The sequence below is a fragment of the Pseudorasbora parva genome, chromosome 6 (assembly GCF_024679245.1).
Source record: "Pseudorasbora parva isolate DD20220531a chromosome 6, ASM2467924v1, whole genome shotgun sequence".
NCBI lineage: Eukaryota > Metazoa > Chordata > Actinopteri > Cypriniformes > Gobionidae > Pseudorasbora > Pseudorasbora parva.
Window position 1 is genome coordinate 38,578,598 of NC_090177.1, and position 18,603 is coordinate 38,597,200.

Consider the following 18,603-nt stretch of genomic DNA (forward strand, 5'->3'; position numbering starts at 1 on the left):
CGCTCTCTGACTAAATCTAAAATATCTTAAACTGTGTGTGAAGATGAACGGAGGTCTTACGGGTGTGGAACGACATTAGGGCGAGGAGATAGAAAAGAAGAGCTACCTAATGTTTTTTTCAAAAGACATTCTCCTTTTTTTCTTCAACAAATAACAGGGTTGGGAATGACACGAGATCGAGTACATGACAGAATTTTCTAATTTGACCGAACTACAGCTTCATATCTTTTCCAGAATTCTCCTTTCAAAAGTCACTGTGTTCCCACTCAAGTCTTGATGAGCTTGCTAATACATGCAGGACAATGTTAGTTATTGTTAATGACATAAATTTCATTTTTGGGTGAACTAACCCTTTAACTGAGCATCTTCTAAAGTATTAAAATGGTTCCTCTGTCTACAGGATATCAACAATCTCTGATGCTGTAGATGACAGTCTGTATTTCACATCACACTTTATCGGACGTTTAACTCTGGGGTTTTCCATTCCTAAAGGTAAGGTTGATTAGTTAGTAAGAATGTAGAAGTGAGTGTCATGGGATTGGTGATATGCTGAAGTTGTGATCAGAGCTGGGGCTCGGGGTAGTAGGGGTTGATACAGGTGATACTTCCAGAGCGTCTTCTCTGTAATCAGGGGACACAGGACTATCAGGAGATGGTTCTGCACGCTCTGACCTGGCTTGCAATATTTCCTCAGGGGTCTTCAGGAACCTGCAGCAGACAGAGGGACAGTTTTAAAGAAAGTAGGGATTGAGTAACATATGGGCCAGAATGCAGAACCTGATTTCACAAATTGCAACATGTTGCATGCAACAAGGCTTTCCACAAGGTTAAGGAGTGTGATTATGGGAATATTTGACCATTCTTCTAGAAGCGCATTTGTGAGGTCAGGCACTGATGTTGGACGAGAAGGCCTGGCTCTCAGTCTCCGCTCTAATTCATCCCAAAGGTGATCTATCGGGTTGAGGTCAGGACTCTGTGCAGGCCAGTCAAGTTCCTCCACACCAAACTCGCTCATCCATGTCTTTATGGTTCGACAATGTGTGCACTGGTGTGCAGTCATGTTGGAACAGGAAGGGGCCATCCCCAAACTGTTCCCACAAAGTTGGTAGCAGGAAATTATCCCAAATGTCTTAGTATGCTGAAGCATTTAGAGTTCATTTCACTAGAACTAAGGGGACAAGCCCAACCCCTGAAAAACAACCCCACGCCATAACCCCCCTCCACCAAACTTTACACTTGACAACACAATGAAGTCAGGCAAGTACCGTTCTCCTGGCAACTGGCAAATACAGAGTCATCCATCAAATTGCCAGACAGTGCTTTACAATTTGTCTCAGCATGCACTGACCCCGCTCTGTGATTTTACGTGACCTACCACTTCATGGCTGAGTTGCTGTTGTTTCCAATTGCCTCCGCTTTGTTATAATACCACTAACAGTTGACCGTGGAATATTTAGTGATACTACATACATGTCACCGTTTTAACAACAACTTCTCCTTGGTCTTTAAAAATGACTGAATGATCAACTTTAGCACATTTCATGGAAATGTGATAATATTTTGTAATTATCATTTAAATCTGACACATTTCAACCATTTTAGGAGACACAACAAGTGAATAGGGAAATAAATTACATATGAATGTTGTTTAAAATAATAGATATTATGAAAATGTTGCCATCTATTACTCCTGTTAATACACTTTTTTTTTCATTACATGCTGCAACAAGAATAAGCAAATAAGATACAGTGCATAGGTAGATTGCATTGATTGGATGGGAAAACCCATCAGTTTTACAGTTTTACCCACATATTGCATAAAGTAAAACTATCATTTCATTCGGTTGCATCTGTCATAACATGCTTGAGAATCATCTTTAAACAAAAAATCCTGAAACCTTAAAATGTATTGGTGAATGAATCAAAATCCCATTGTTTTTGCTTACACATGTAATTTCATGTCTTTTTATTTCCTGGTGCCCACTTATGAGGACATACCATAACATATGAATAAAAAATGTTTTCAACAAAAACAAATCAGTTTCTTAATGCTCTAAACAACGTAATAACATGAAAAAAATACTAAATTAAAATAGGGGTCAAGTGAGACCTGAGTGCATCTTTGTGTCATAAATCTATTGCCTTTTTGTTTAAAGTGCACTGGCAAAAGCACTGACAAGCATTTATGGTAAACTAAAATATACCTTAAAGGTGGGGTAAGTGTTACTTCAAAACCGTTTTAGAAAAAGGAATCGGGCCGAGTGGAATAACAAACTTGTAGCCAATCAGCAGGTAAGGGGCGTGTCAGTGGTGAGACGAGAGGCTCAGTGCGCGATGCGTCATTATTCAAAACACACGAGTCACACAGGACGGACATTAGCCAAGAGATAACTAATATATGCTGCTTTTGCTTGAATATGCTCGTGTGTCATGTTCGCTTGTTTGTCCATTTGCGATCGTATTGTCGCTCACTTCAGCGATGATAAAGACCCACACCTTATGGAGCATCTAAATCCCCTCAGTGTTTCAAGGTTTCAAGCGTCAGCTCACAAAATGTGTTCGACAGGTAACATACAATACTCCTAATATATGTTTGTTTCCTCTTTTCATCGATATAACCCATCCGGTCATAATTGTAATATGTTGTTAGCTGGACTATCATGCTTTTTTACTAACGTTATCGACTTGTTAATGAGAACAGTTTGTGTTTTGTGATCGCTATACCTCTAATCTTGTCATAATTGTAATATGTTCGTTAGTTGGACTGTCGTGCTCATGTTCTATCGAGTTGTTCATGAGAACAGCTTGTGTTTTGGGATCGCTATACCTCTAATCTTGTCATAATGGTAATATGTTCGTTAGTTGGACTGTCGGCTCGTGTACTATCGAGTTGTTCATGAGAGCGGTTTGTGTTTTGGGATCGCTATACCTCTAATCTTGTCATAATTGTAATATGTCGTTAGTTGGACTGTCGGCTCGTGTACTATCGAGTTGTTCATGAGAACAGTTTGTGTTTTTGTGATGGAAGGGGTGACTTTTTCATTGAATATTCGACCTGGATTAGTAACACAGAATCTGCCATAGTCTTTGTCTGGGTTACGTGTGGGGCGGAGCTATCAAAATAGGGCCGAGACCCTTTTGGGGGTAGGGGGTGTTTGATTTGGTGATCTGAAATATCAACAACGATTACCAGATATCACTTACCCCACCTTTAATGTTATTTCTATTGAAAATGTCATTTATCATGAAGTTGCAATTTAGTACGTTTAAAAATATAACTTTACATGTACAGGTAGTACTGAACTTTACACTCTAGTATAGTAACATTACACATAAAATTATAATAAAAGTACTTTACATGTACTTTAGTATGTTAGTCAACATTTAATTAAGTGTACTTCTTTAAAACACGACAATAGATTATTAAAACAGGATTATTAATTAAATGTACTTTAATTTGACATTATTAAAAAAGTGCACTTTTTAAAAGTGTGTTAAGAAACATAGTCATTAAAGTGTCCTTTCATGATTAAAGATTATAAGGGCACATTCATTATTAATTTTTTGTGTAAATGATAGTGTGCACAGATTAATCATTTATAATAAGCTGCAATATTCCATAAAAAATATAAAAAATCAATTTTGATTTCTAGGTGACTTAATATACTTTAAGTACACTACAAATGTGCAGTCCATACAAGCTAATTTCTCATGTCTCATTTTCCTTCATTTAATGGATTTATATAGGAATTATATCGGCATCACCTTCAACTAACAACTGAAAACCCATACAAGTCGACTCCGACATTTGAGCAATGACAAAGACAAATGTGCTTCAAATGAGTCCACTTACCGGAAGAGCAGCCTCTGCCCTGTCTCTTTCTTGATAATGTTGAGCTTGTAGTAATGACGTAATGCTCTAGACATTTTCTCATAGGTCATATTGGCCCTGTTCTGCAATAACAGACAAACAGACCCTATTATTGTAAATAACACTTAAACACAAAAGAAGTTAGCGGGTTTCTTCTGTTACAGTACCTTGTGGTTGCCCCAGAGTCGTGCCAGTCCATTGGGATCCACCACTCTGAAGATCATGGCGTCCGAATCCTCCAACGGATGAAGGCCTCATACCTACTGTCCGACAGCAGGTGGTACACATAGTCCCCATAAGAGTTTGCAGTCTAATGAAAAATGGTTAAAAGCATGATACTTTGTGGTTTCAGAAATACAGTAATTTGTATTCTTTTTTTTTGTTTTTTGTTAATGTCTTTAATAGCATGCGTGAGTACCTGCGATTTTTCCATTGGCCTCAGTGGTGTGTGTGGTGTTTGCAGGTCTTTCAGGTTTATTGGACAGGTTGAGAGGCTCATCTGTACAGTAAACTTTTGCAGGCTGTCTGGTTTTGTCTGGAGATGTCTGTTGCAGTTTTTCTTTGGGAGAATGTTGAGAAAGCTCTGCAAAATATGGATAAATGGTGAGGGCTGGTAGCCTGGATGCCAGCCGTACTCAGCCCCGCCCACAACATTTGAGCTGGGGCAGTTCGGTCTGGACTTGATCCATTGAGGAGTGATTATGTCTGAACAGAAACTGTTCGGACCAATGAAATCATCAGGGCGGGCTTTAGACGATGACGGACAGATGATCAACAGTAACGTAATCATGCACGTCATCAAAGGGGCTTGGGTTATTTGTGTTCAAACCCTAAACAGAGAGCTTGTTCGTATAGGCATTCACCTTCACTATTACTCTCTGAAATGATGATCGTGTCGGTAAGTAACTGTGTATCCTTAAATTCTTTCTTTTTTTTACAACCCGGCAAAGATTGTTTACACTCATCTTTTTCTTCTAACGTTACTTATTCCAGCGTGCGTGCAGACAGGGTTGACAAGTTTTTACAACAAAACCCACCAACTAGCCCAATAGCTTTTCAGGGAGGGGTTCTCTGGAAAGAAAATGGCATTTGAGGGGTAAAATGTGTGTTATTTTGGCAAGGTTACCTGCTAAAGTTCACATTCCTGGGTCTTTATATCACATAATTGAAGTCGCTTTAACCCGTCAGGGCCGCGGACATGGAAAACAACCCTCGGGAAAACCGCAGACTTGGTAACACAGTGCTGTTGAGTTCTGTTGACATTTGGCTGGAGACCCAGGTTTAGTTTAAATTGGAAAAACGTACCAAGCACGATGTTTTCTCACCATTCCTGATTTCTAACACACACTCGCAGTGTTCGGCATGATCATGTAGCATATATATATATATATATAAAAATAATATAACATTACAAGATGTTTATTGTAAACATAATGTGCAGTTTTTAAGGGGGCAGCCAAGATATGATAGATACGAGAGAACAAGACAGGCTTCTAATAATCGTTCAGTGCACAAAACCATAATATGAAAGGCTTCAAATCCATGGGCGTCGAAAGCAAATAAAAAGTGGGTGGGTCAGTAGCGGCTAAAGCCGGGTGCACACTGTGCGATTTTGCCCACGATTTGTTCGTCTGAGACAAATTTAGCAAATCCTAAAAGATTCCTCTGATCCTAGGCTAAAATCTGACGTCTTTGATCGTTAGTTTGACATGTTCACCGGCAGCCGATTAATGAGCGCTGCGATCAAATTTGACCTCAGACGAAATTCTGGCAGTGTCAGAAGATTTGGCACAGAATCCTGCAGTGTGACTTCTCCTACGACGACAGTCAAATATCTCGGTTTTTCAAGACAAACTATGACCAAAACGAGAGCTAGAAATTTATTTGTAGCCAGCATTTCAGTCACGCGTGTAATGCAGCTCACCGTCACCCAGCACGTCATTCATTATGATATAAAACTCTGGGTGAGTTTTCTTGCGTGCGTCCGTTTTTAGCGCACCTTAACTATCGTGCAGTCTGACATTAATGACAACTGAGATCTTACAGTGTGACATGGCTTGCATCGGGAATCATGTTCGTACAGTCTGACAAGGGACATTCGCAAAGGATTTTGAAAAATCGCACAGTGTGCAGGACCCATAAGACAAAATATGATAGGTGGGGAAATTGGTTTGTGGGGGGTCTGAAAATAAAATGATTTCATAGATGTGATTTCCTGCATTATGGTGCGTTTTAGGCCATATCCCTTTCCTATACCAAAAAAGACCTCAAACCAGTCAATACCAATAGTCTAATAATAAAAAGGCTGTATTCATTTAACTGCCATAGAAATCAACAGTTTCACAGATAATGATAATGAACAAGTTGCATGTTCTTTATGCTCCGTATCCAGACAGAAAAAATGCCGTTTACTAAACAATTGATTGGGCCAAACAAAATTACAGAAATCACTGAAATATTTACCTTGCCTATAGAGTAGGAGTAAGACGCCTAGCACAAAATTTTGACGCATAGGCCTTTCGCGAGCATAGGTTCGAATCCGTCTTTTGCCACACTCGCTCTAATCCCTTTCCCCATCACATTTCAGATCGGAAAGGTATTTATTTTCAATAAAAAAATAGAAAATATTAGAAAAGGGGAAATAAAGCGTTTAACACGTGTTTAATTATAAGTTTCTTAATAAGTTTCTCGGTTAAGGGGTAGTCAACGCAAGCAGACATGTGCTGAATTAGAGACGATAAAAGTGAGGGGGTCCAATATCATTGGTCTTAAAAAGTGAGTGGGTCTTGTCCCACCCACACACAATGGTTCCGACGCCCATGTTAAAATCAGAGCGACCCAAAGAGCAAATGCGCATCCCATGTGCAAAATGATGTGTTTAAAGCAAAACTGAACACTGGCTCCGTATTGAAGAGTTCACGGCACAGAGAGAAGAGATGTTGAGCGCTCAGATCCTAGTCTATAATCTGCCCAACAGATGTGTTAAGAAACATTCATTTACTGATCATTTGTTTCTACACACTTTTAAATTCCAGGTATTGTGTGTGTGATGCCAATGCAGTCCTTGCTGTCACCCAATAGCGAGTACATCATTCAGAAACAGCTATAAACTCAAATCCACAGTCCTTTATTTACAGATCAAGTATTATAATGAGAATATATGATCTTGGAGAGTTTTATGACTGTCGTAGCCGAACGCGACGCGCAGTTTGAATGCTGAACGGAGATGATGATTGACAGCTGCAGCAGAGGGAAGACGAGTTTCCGTCAACTTTAATTTAACGATGAAAATAATATTAGTAGGCCTATAATATCTTTGTCCCGTATATTCAGCTATGGTATAGCTTTAAATGACTTTGTACCAGCAAATCATAATATAAGAGTGATTGCTGCAGGATCATGTGACAATAGCCTATTTCGGCAGGCCGAATCTGAGTAATTGTCCTGTCTGAGTTTTGTCGACAGACAGAGGCGGCCGTCTCATAATTCTCTATGTGGGAAAGCCCATGTATAACATTATAAACAAACAATAACCTAACCTCCTCCAGTGGTCTTACCAGAACTTTGCCAGTAAGACAGTTATCAGCGCCGAACTCTGGTCTCAGGGAGAAATGTGTTGCAGTGGCAGATTCACTGATTAAAAAGTGTTTTTTGAGCAGTATATTTTCGATTTAGCAGAGGTTATTTGAACTTAGTTTCTTTTTTTAATATTTTTTTTTTTATTAAATGGCCTTTGTATCATATTATCACAAACTAATTTCATAATGTTTCATCATGAACCCCTTAATAATGGCAAAATAAAGATTATCAGAACGGTTTTATTTACTAAATCTGCATAAATTCCTGAGAGCCAGTTCCAGGATTTATAACAAAGATGGATGAAACACTGACCTGTTTGCATGGCTTGTGGATGCTCAGGATCAGCAGACAAGGGTTTCCCCTCCTGGTTCTGATGTGTGCTGCATCCAGCTGTTAGCAACCGAGAATTTGGATTCACAGGACAAACAGGAACACCTCTGTTAGAGGAGACACAAGGACCTGCAAGACCATTTATCAAGTGCTATTTACAGCTGTAATTGCAACGGAAATTAGCATTTTATTCATAACATTACAGGGTCAAGTCCGAAGCAAAAAGGCAAATATGAAAGTAAAATAAATGTGTAATATTGCTTTAATGGAGTTAAGTCAGATTTAGCCACACCTATTGGCAACACTGTTCGTTTTGCAACCAGGAAATTCCCTCCTGCATAAAGGAATGGGTGTAATTTAACTCTGTGTTTCACAAATGAAGTAGATCGGTGTATTTCCAGTCAGAATCAATTATAAAGTACTTGCCAAAAAATACAGAACCGAGTATACAGTATGCTTCCCTTTACAAGGACTCAGAGGCATACTGGAGCAAAATCAGTGGCTCAGTTCCTTCAACGATGTGTTTGCTGCAAGCGCCGGCAAGCCGTTTCATGTATTCCCTGGCACTTGTTCAAGTAGGAAGCTAGACATTTATCAATAATAGGAGAAATTCATGAGAACAGAACAAGGAACACGGAAAGAAAGAAAGAAAGAAAGAAAGAAAGAAAGAAAGAAAGAAAGAAAGAAAGAAAGAAAGAAAGAAAGAAAGAAAGAAAGAAAGAAAGAAAGAAAGAAAGAAAGAAAGAAAGAAAGAAAGAAAGAAAGAAAGAAAGAAAGAAATCAGACTTTCTTTCTTCTTTCTTTCTTATATAGACAGACAGACAGACAGACAGAGAGAGAGAGAGATAGACAGACAGACAGACAGACAGACAGAGAGAGAGATAGACAGACAGACAGACAGACAGACAGAGAGAGAGATAGACAGACAGACAGACAGAGAGACAGACAGACAGACAGACAGACAGATAGATAGATAGATAGATAGATAGATAGATAGATAGATAGATAGATAGATAGATAGATAGATAGATAGATAGATAGATAGATAGATAGATAGATAGACAGACAGACAGAGAGATAGAGAGATAGAGAGAGAGAGAGAGAGAGAGAGAGAGAGAGAGAGAGAGAGAGAGAGAGAGACAGACAGACAGACAGAGAGAGAGACAGATAGATAGACAGACAGACAGACAGACAGACAGTCAGACAGACAGACAGACAGATAGATAGATAGATAGATAGATAGATAGATAGATAGATAGATAGATAGATAGATAGATAGATAGATAGATAGATAGATAGATAGATAGATAGACAGACAGACAGACAGATAAACAGACAGACAGACAGACAGACAGACAGACAGATAGATAGATAGATAGATAGATAGATAGATAGATAGATAGATAGATAGATAGATAGATAGATAGATAGATAGATAGAGACAGACAGACAGACAGAGAGAGACAGATAGATAGATAGATATAGATAGATAGATAGATAGATAGATAGATAGATAGATAGATAGATAGACAGACAGACAGACAGACAGACAGACAGACAGACAGACAGACAGACAGACAGACAGATAGATAGATAGATAGATAGATAGATAGATAGATAGATAGATAGATAGATAGATAGATAGATAGATAGATAGATAGATAGATAGATAGATAGATAGATAGACAGACAGACAGACAGACAGACATTTAGACAGATAGACAGATCACCTGTCGTCCCATGCGTGTCGAGGGTCTGTTGTGACTGTGTGTTGGAGTTGGACAGTGGACTGAAGATTGCACATCTCCTTTGCTGCTTCACGTGTTGAAGGAGTTCATACAGAACATCACCTGTTCACAGCAGTTATCATCCACAGTGCACAGTTATTATAAAAGGTTTGGACAAAACTGATAACTGTAACTGTTTTACTATCACACACCAGAGCTGGGACAGCGGAGGCGGAAGTCGTCTTTGGTGAGAAGACAAAGAGCCTTTCCATTCATCTCAAATCTTTGGTGGTCCGCACGGCGCAAGGAATATTCCCTCTGAGCCCAGCGCAGCCAGAGATTCACATCCTCCTTATCCCACAGAGAAGGATTGATCCCTGTACATTACACAACAGAAAATACATTGAGTCATGATTCGTTTTTTCTTCTGTGGGAAACATTAAGAGATAATGTGCAGACTGTCCAATAATGAAAGCAGACAGTGTGAAGTGCCTATGAAAAAACATATAAGCACTATAAAAAGTAGTTTGTTACAATTTCATGTCTTATGGAGCCTTGCAATGTGCATGAGGAACAGACGGAAATTTATATCAGCAGGGAAAACAGACAGATGTACAGGCTTTTTCAGATCTTTCGATCTAATGGACGAAATAACCTCACACAATTTATATATGAACATGACCGGATAAACAGCTTTCATTTCTGCTCTGACAGCCACAATCAGGACGAACACAGCGTGTGTTAGAAATCAGGAATAGTGAGAGATCATGGAAACGCATTGGACCGCATGAGCGTTTACACCATGAAAGCAATCTGGTTGGTTTTGGCTTTGACTACCTCTGGAAGTGGTCGAAAGTAGACAGGCTCACAACCTTTTGACCCCCTTTACACCTGTAATTAGCGTCATCCATTTGTGATCCGATAGACTAAAACACATCTTAACACCAGGAGTAAGCAGGGCTTTAGGTGTAGACAAATATAAGCTCAATACTTATAAGGCCTTTACAAAAAAATTGAAAATTTGGCTCATTAACACCTATGTCTGCCAACATTAAAAGTCGAGTCTATTGAGCTGTACTATATATTAGATACACTATAGCCATTTTTGAAAATGTGTTTTTTGTGTGTCTGATTATTGTAACAGGCACAACGTATTAAGTTATTTTACAGTGTCATTTATATTGTAGTCAATTTGCCGTAGACTTGTAAATGTATATTTCTGTTTGTATTTAATTGCTTTTTTTACATCTTGGCCAGGGGACTACAGATGAAAAATAGCCTTTTGGCTAATTCTGGCTTTTTTTAACCATGTTTGTTCATGTGTTTTATGAAAATGCACTGTCCCCTTTTAAATAAACCATTAAATGAATTGAAAAAAAATATATGAAGACAAATGCTTTAAGGTACTGTCATTGCGCCAAGTGGATACTGTGTGGAAATGTGCAGCTCTGGTGAATATTTATTGTGTTCTACGGAAGAAACCATGTTTGAAACGGCTTGATATCGAGTACATTTTCCCTTGAATGCACCTTAAACATATTTAGTTTATGCGTTTAATGTGTTTTATGAGGGAACATACGTAGTCTTCCAGGTAGCTTGCACAGCTCATCAGGCATGGCCTCGATCATGGAGGGAGGGTTGGGCAGGACTGCCGCGCAAACTGAGGGTTCGTTCCCATTACAACTCTGCTGAAGCTTGGAAGGGAAAGCAGAAAGACACATTTACTTCAATAAAAATATTTAAAGAAAAATAAGGGGAGTCTTTATTTCAGCCTTTAATTCCCTTTCATGTTTTCAGTGATGTATAATAATGCCTTTATATGAATGAACCAGAAAGGACAGAAGACTCTATCTTGCTGAATGAAAACAAACACACACAGCAAAAGTGAAAGTAAATTTGAGGCACAGTTTTTATTTTCAATTTTACACTCTCGTCTAAATTGTTAATAGGATATAGATTTGCATCAAAAATCTACACTAATAGTTTACTTTCATATTATGGCTTTGAGAGGGTTTGTAAACTAACAAAACAGTTGAATAGGCTATATAACATTTGTTTAAAATGAGCAGTTTTGAGTGATTTTATGCGTTTCAATTACTTTAGTACGTTCTTTATTGAGGCACTTATAAAGATTGCTCATTCAAAATCATAAACAGTAGTAGCCTATGCAATGCACTTATTTCCTGCTGTGAGTCTACCGTAGCTCTTACCTTTATTAAAGGTGGCGGTGAGGAGGCGTCACTCATGTTCTTCAACCTTCAAGACTTGACACACTCTTCTAATTATTCGCGACAATATCAATAAGTGATTAAAATATCAACAACTGGTCGACATATACTCCAAAGAAAGCATTTGGAGTCGCGTGACGTCGTAGTGGTCCACAGCAGAGTTTGTCTTTTTCTTATGCGGATCGCCTGCACAAAATTAAGAATCCTTCCGGGAAATGAAAACGAAAGAGCCCTGATAGAGCGGATCTGCCAGGGGCTGTGTGTGTGCGCGTGTGCACTTAAATCTCACAAACACCCCAGGGACAAGACGCGTTTATTAATCCAATAGCATCTGGTGTTTCCTGAAAGGCCAGAAAGTGTTAAGCTAAAATGCGTGGGATGTGAAAAAGAGCGAAACTTGAATGCAAACTATATCAAATATAGCCTAGCTCTGAGTCTCTACGTGTCCCTGTTTAGTTTGTCTAGCCTACTTTTAGTTTTGTTTATCGTTATGTTTATCAATTTCTGTCAGCAATTTTCTGTTGAGGTATTTTGCCGCCCCCTTTCCCCAAGATTTGCGCATTTCAATTATTAGCCAAGCAAAATTCCATTAAAACGGAATTGAAAAAAATAAATACTAATAATTAACATTTTTTATAAATCTTCAACTTAAATGTACACACAGGCCTATTATTTTCTTCTTTATTGATTTATGAATAAGAATCACATCAACTAAATGGTCCATTCCCTTAATTGTTTCATTAGGCTATTGATACAAATGTTTTAGATTGAATAATTTAAATAGGCTACTGCACATGTGAAAGTATGCATAAGCAATAAGGTAGCCTACGAAAAGGGTATATTTACAGACATGCTCAAATTTGTTGGTACCCGGCCTTACAGCTCATTGAAATAATGCTTCATTGCTCCTGATGGAAAAGTGATTCAATTAAAAGCTATTTTATCATGTATACTTGAATGCCTTTGGTATGTCATAGAATAAAGCAAAGAAGTTGTTAAAAGAAATGAATTATTGCTTATTCTACAAAAAATATTCTAAAATGGCCTGGACACATTTGTTGGTACCTTTTAAAAAATATAATAAATAATTGGATTATAGTGATATTTCAAGTTAATTTATTTAATCAGTGTCACACATGTCTTTGCCCAATCTTTGGAAGAAGACCCAGGAGGAGTCACTTTTGAAAGATAAACATAAAAAAGCCAGACTGGAATTTGCTGAAATGCTGACAAGTCACAATCCTTCTGGGAGAATGTCCTTTGGTCCAATGAACCAAAACTGGAGCTTTTTGGCAAGTCACACCAGCTCTATGTTCACAGGCGGAAAAAAATCAAGCTTTCAAAGAAAAGAACACCATACAGTGAAACATGGAGGAGGCTCGGTTATGTTTTGGTTGCTTTGCTGCATCTGGCACTGGGTGCGTTGAATCTGTGCAGGGCACAATGAAATCTCAAGACTATCAAGGCATTCTGGAGCGAAACATACTGCCTAGTTTCAGAAAGCTCTGTCTCAGTCGCAGGTCATGGGTCCTCCAAAAAGACAATGACTCAAAACACGTGACGGCTAAAATCAACCAAGATGATAAGAACAAAACATTGGACTATTCTGAAGTGGTCTTCTATGAGTCCTGATCTGAATCCTATCGAACATATATGGAAGGAGCTGAAACTTGGAGTCTGGGGAAGGCACCCATCAAACCTGAGACTGCTGGAGCAGTTTGCTCAGGAAGAGTGGGCCAAACTATGTTACCAGGTGCAGAAGTCTCAATGAGAGCTACAGAAAACGTTTGATTGCAGTGATTGCCTCTAAAGGTTGTGCAACAAAATATTAGGTTAGGGATCCCATCATTTTTGTCCATGCTATTTTCATTTGTTTAATTATTTACAATAAATAAAAAAGCAAAGTCTGATTTCTATTAAAGGTGCTCTAGAATGAAAAATTGAATTAACTTTTGCCACAGTGAAATAATAAGAGTTCAGTACATGGACATCACATACTGTAGGTCTCATACACCATTGCCTCCTACTTCTTATGTAAATCTTGTGCATAAAAACACCACGGAAAAATAAGTGATTCTCAACATGAACCCAACCGTGACGCAATCATTGGGGATCATTTATATGCACGCCCCAAACATTTGCATCTGTCCAAACATGTTCATTGTCAGGCGGAGCCGAATCATCAGGACTGCAGGTAAACAAGACACTGAGGATAGCGTAAACAGCAGCTCTCATGGACACATATGTCATGTTCCAGGCTGTGCAGGGGACATGAGGACTTTATACCCTTCCCACAGATACAAAATGTCAACAGTCATGGTTGATGTTTATAATCGGATACCACAACAATTTAATTCAAGATTGTTAAATTGTTTGGCCCATTTTAAGCAAGCTTTGCTTAGCATCTTAAACTGAAGAAAGTGGCAACTATATTCCTGCAAGCAGTACGTAGCGATTTATCCACTTATTGACTGTTTAAACAATTTCTGATTAAATTGAAAATTTCTTAGAGAGACAGCATTGTCTAGCAAACTAAATAGTGCGTCTAATGACAAAGGGTAATATTATTTTGTATTACAAAATACAACCGTTGCTTAACGTACAGATCATTAACGCATTCCTTCTAGCAAACGTCACCTTTTCCACCATACAACAGTCATTTGACAAGGCGATTAATTTTGTGTGTATATATATATATATATATATATATATATATATATATATATATATATATATATATATATATATATATATATATATATATATACATACATACAGTATTGTTCAAAATAATAGCAGTACAATGTGACTAACCAGAATAATCAAGGTTTTTAGTATATTTTTTATTGCTACGTGGCAAACAAGTTACCAGTAGGTTCAGTAGATTGTCAGAAAACAAATGAGACCCAGCATTCATGATATGCACGCTCTTAAGGCTGTGCAATTGGGCAATTAGTTGAATTAGTTGAAAGGGGTGTGTTCAAAAAAATAGCAGTGTGGCATTCAATCACTGAGGTCATCAATTTTGTGAAGAAACAGGTGTGAATCAGGTGGCCCCTATTTAAGGATGACGCCAACACTTGTTGAACATGCATTTGAAAGCTGAGGAAAATGGGTCGTTCAAGACATTGTTAAGAAGAACAGCGTACTTTGATTAAAAAAGTTGATTAGAGAGGGGAAAACCTATAAAGAGGTGCAAAAAATGATAGGCTGCTCAGCTAAAATGATCTCCAATGCCTTAAAATGGAGAGCAAAACCAGAGAGACGTGGAAGAAAACGGAAGACAACCATCAAAATGGATAGAAGAATAACCAGAATGGCAAAGGCTCAGCCAATGATCACCTCCAGGATGATCAAAGACAGTCTGGAGTTACCTGTAAGTACTGTGACAGTTAGAAGACGTCTGTGTGAAGCTAATCTATTTTCAAGAATCCCCCGCAAAGTCCCTCTGTTAAAAAAAAGGCATGTGCAGAAGAGGTTACAATTTGCCAAAGAACACATCAACTGGCCTAAAGAGAAATGGAGGAACATTTTGTGGACTGATGAGAGTAAAATTGTTCTTTTTGGGTCCAAGGGCCACAGGCAGTTTGTGAGACGACCCCCAAACTCTGAATTCAAGCCACAGTACACAGTGAAGACAGTGAAGCATGGAGGTGCAAGCATCATGATATGGGCATGTTTCTCCTACTATGGTGTTGGGCCTATTTATCGCATACCAGGGATCATGGATCAGTTTGCATATGTTAAAATACTTGAAGAGGTCATGCTGCCCTATGCTGAAGAGGACATGCCCTTGAAACGGTTGTTTCAACAAGACAATGACCCAAAACACACTAGTAAACGGGCAAAGTCTTGGTTCCAAACCAACAAAATTAATGTTATGGAGTGGCCAGCCCAATCTCCAGACCTTAATCCAATTGAGAACTTGTGGGGTGATATCAAAAATGCTGTTTCTGAAGCAAAACCAAGAAATGTGAATGAATTGTGGAATGTTGTTAAAGAATCATGGAGTGGAATAACAGCTGAGAGGTGCCACAAGTTGGTTAACTCCATGCCACACAGATGTCAAGCAGTTTTAAAAAACTGTGGTCATACAACTAAATATTAGTTTAGTGATTCACAGTATTGCTAAATCCCAGAAGAAAAAAAAATGTTTGTACAAAATAGTTTTGAGTTTGTACAAAGTTTGTACAGTTTGTACAGTCTCATTTGTTTTCTGACAATCTACTGAACCTACTGGTAACTTGTTTGCCACGTAGCAATAAAAAATATACTAAAAACCTTGATTATTCTGGTTAGTCACATTGTACTGCTATTATTTTGAACAATACTGTATATATATATATATATATATATATATATATATATATATATATATATATATATATATATATATATATATATATATATATATATATATATATATATATATATATATATATATATATATATATATATATATATATATATAATATATATTTTTTTTGAGACCTTAAGTATGATGTTTTTGCATGCTTGTATTTCAGAGTACATCACAGGTAGCCTGACAAGCCAGACCCACATCAAGATGTTTGGTCTGGAAACTCTCCATTGACAGCTCAATCCGAGGGGCGGATAAACGGTTGTCTTTCAAACTCCCTCTGCACGCGATAGGATAGCACTAAAACCAACCAGAGCCACAAATGTGAAACAGAGCTTGTTGACAGATTAAACATTCGCCGTATCTGGTCGGCAAAACTCCGAACACATCTTCCCTCTTTAAGAATGACTTCAGTGCCGTTCTTTGTTCTTTTCTCAGAGAAAAGCTTAACTCCAAGTCTTCCAGAGTCGCGGTCAAAGCTGATTCGAAAGACCGCCGTTCGCCAGTTTCTGTGTCTAGTAGAAGCACGCAAACGCAACTCGGCCGTCATCATTATGGCCCCGCACACTGACTCTATACACGATGTGATTGGCCCGACAAAAGTTAGGCGAATACAGCTCAGAAGGGTATTGAGAGTTGCTAGACGACACTCGCGGGCAAATTAAATTTGCTGCCGCTTGGGTTCGTCTAGATTTCTAGGCTACATCACAGGCACTGCATAGCCTACATTGTGACTAACGTTATATAAACATGAAATATCGTTGACTAAAAAAGACAAATCTAAAATCACAGGTTTTGGTTTTGTCTGAGGGAATGAAGAGCGTTCATGCGGTTGCCAGATATCAGTGATTTAAATCCCCCAATCAGAGCTTTTCTGTGAAAAGAATATGTATACTATCTGGTGTTTTACCTAAACTTGCACAATCTGGCAACCATATGCACGCAAGCTCTCTCTCGTGCGTGGATGATCTGAAAACACCAAATAAACATGTAAGCTGCATTTTAGCCATCTCCATTTGAGATGTTCTGCTTAAAGTGTCATTTAGTCGGTCTATGTTCTGTCTGGACGGTCAGGACTCACGAGCCGCTTCACTGAACTGCTGTGTGCTGTGAGCTGCTGAAATAAGCCAATCAGAGCAGAGCTCAACATTAATATTCATGACCCTTCCAAATAAGGCAAAAATAGAGCATTACATCCTAGGAACAATTTATAAGGTTGTAAATGGACCTGTAAAATTGTATCTGGACAATTTTTGCCATTAAATAAGCCACATAACCTCTATGTAGATATCAGAGAACAAATTAACATATTTTTTCAAATCATTCTAGGGCACCTTTAAATATTTACGGCTGCGACACGGCTACCGGAGCTGATCGCGCCCATTCTAGTCAATGCTTGTGTTTACACCGGCCACGACGCGGCGCGTTTCAGAAGCTTCCCAGAAGCGGCTCTCCGTGCCGCTTCGCTAAATATAGGTGCCTAGTCTATTTTTGACGGACGCGCGTCCAAGTCGCACCGGAAATACAAAATAAAAGTCAAAAATCCCTGTCAATTTTAAAATAAACACCCTGTGCAGACTCCCAAATGTATTGCATGTATATTGGCAGTATATCCTTGGTAGGAGACGAGAAATGAACGTCGGACAGGCAAATCACGTGGTCTCACGCATCCAGTCGCTCCGCTTCTGATATGCTCCCGGTGTGAGTTAGCACTGTGGAGGACGGAATAAAAACCTTGTCGCAGCCGTAATGCGCCGCACACGTGTTCAGTGTAAATGAGGGGTTAGACTAGAGTTTTATCAAAGCAGCTTCTGAGTTCTCACTGGAGACATCCTGAGGTCAATGTGGAATCACAGATATCTGACTTGAGAAGAAAAACTTTTATTTGCATTGCATTTCAAGCTATTTTTGCAACTGCTGTTCTGATATGTGTTTGACTTTTAAAAGTTGTGCTTTTTATTTTTTACTCTCTTCTGGTCTTATTTTTATGTATGTATGCTATTCTTGACCTTCTGTAAAGCACTTTGGTCAGCCTGGGGGCTGTGGGAAATGTGCTATATAAATAAAATTGAACTTGAACTTGAACTTGATATGATGCTGTCTGCCCTTCCACACTTTCTCAGAATTGTGTTTCAAATCAAATAAATCCAACAGGACTAAATGTTTCCTATAGTTGACAATATGCACGATTAGACTATGCTAAATCTGAGGTGAGCTTATTTTTACCTATCACATCAATATGGGCATTTTTAGACTGTATGACAGAACATTTTACGTGAGGATTGATTCAGTTGGAGCAACAAAAAGGAAGAAGAAGAAGAAGAAGAAGAAGAAGAAGAAGAAGAAGAAGAAGAAGAAGAAGAAGAAGAAGAAGAAGAAGAAGAAGAAGAAGACCATAATCAAACTGACAAGTGAATATTGTTTTAAATATTTTTTTCAGGGTGTATGAAGTGAAAGCACTAGAAACTACAATACCCACAATGCACCTGGAAGTAAAACCGCGCGTCG

General features: G+C 38.4%; 1 protein-coding gene across 1 annotated transcript; it reads right to left on the reverse strand.

The window, feature by feature from the left end:
• Window positions 1-12,071, reverse strand: etv7 (ETS variant transcription factor 7). The gene is given in 11 exon segments (XM_067447359.1): window positions 1-708; window positions 3,854-3,954; window positions 4,039-4,109; window positions 4,112-4,163; window positions 4,165-4,181; window positions 4,290-4,454; window positions 7,763-7,840; window positions 9,511-9,630; window positions 9,720-9,884; window positions 11,087-11,201; window positions 11,718-12,071. Coding segments are annotated over 11 exon segments (1,098 nt in total). The 5' UTR covers window positions 11,754-12,071; the 3' UTR covers window positions 1-530.
• Window positions 12,072-18,603: the final 6,532 nt, after the last annotated feature.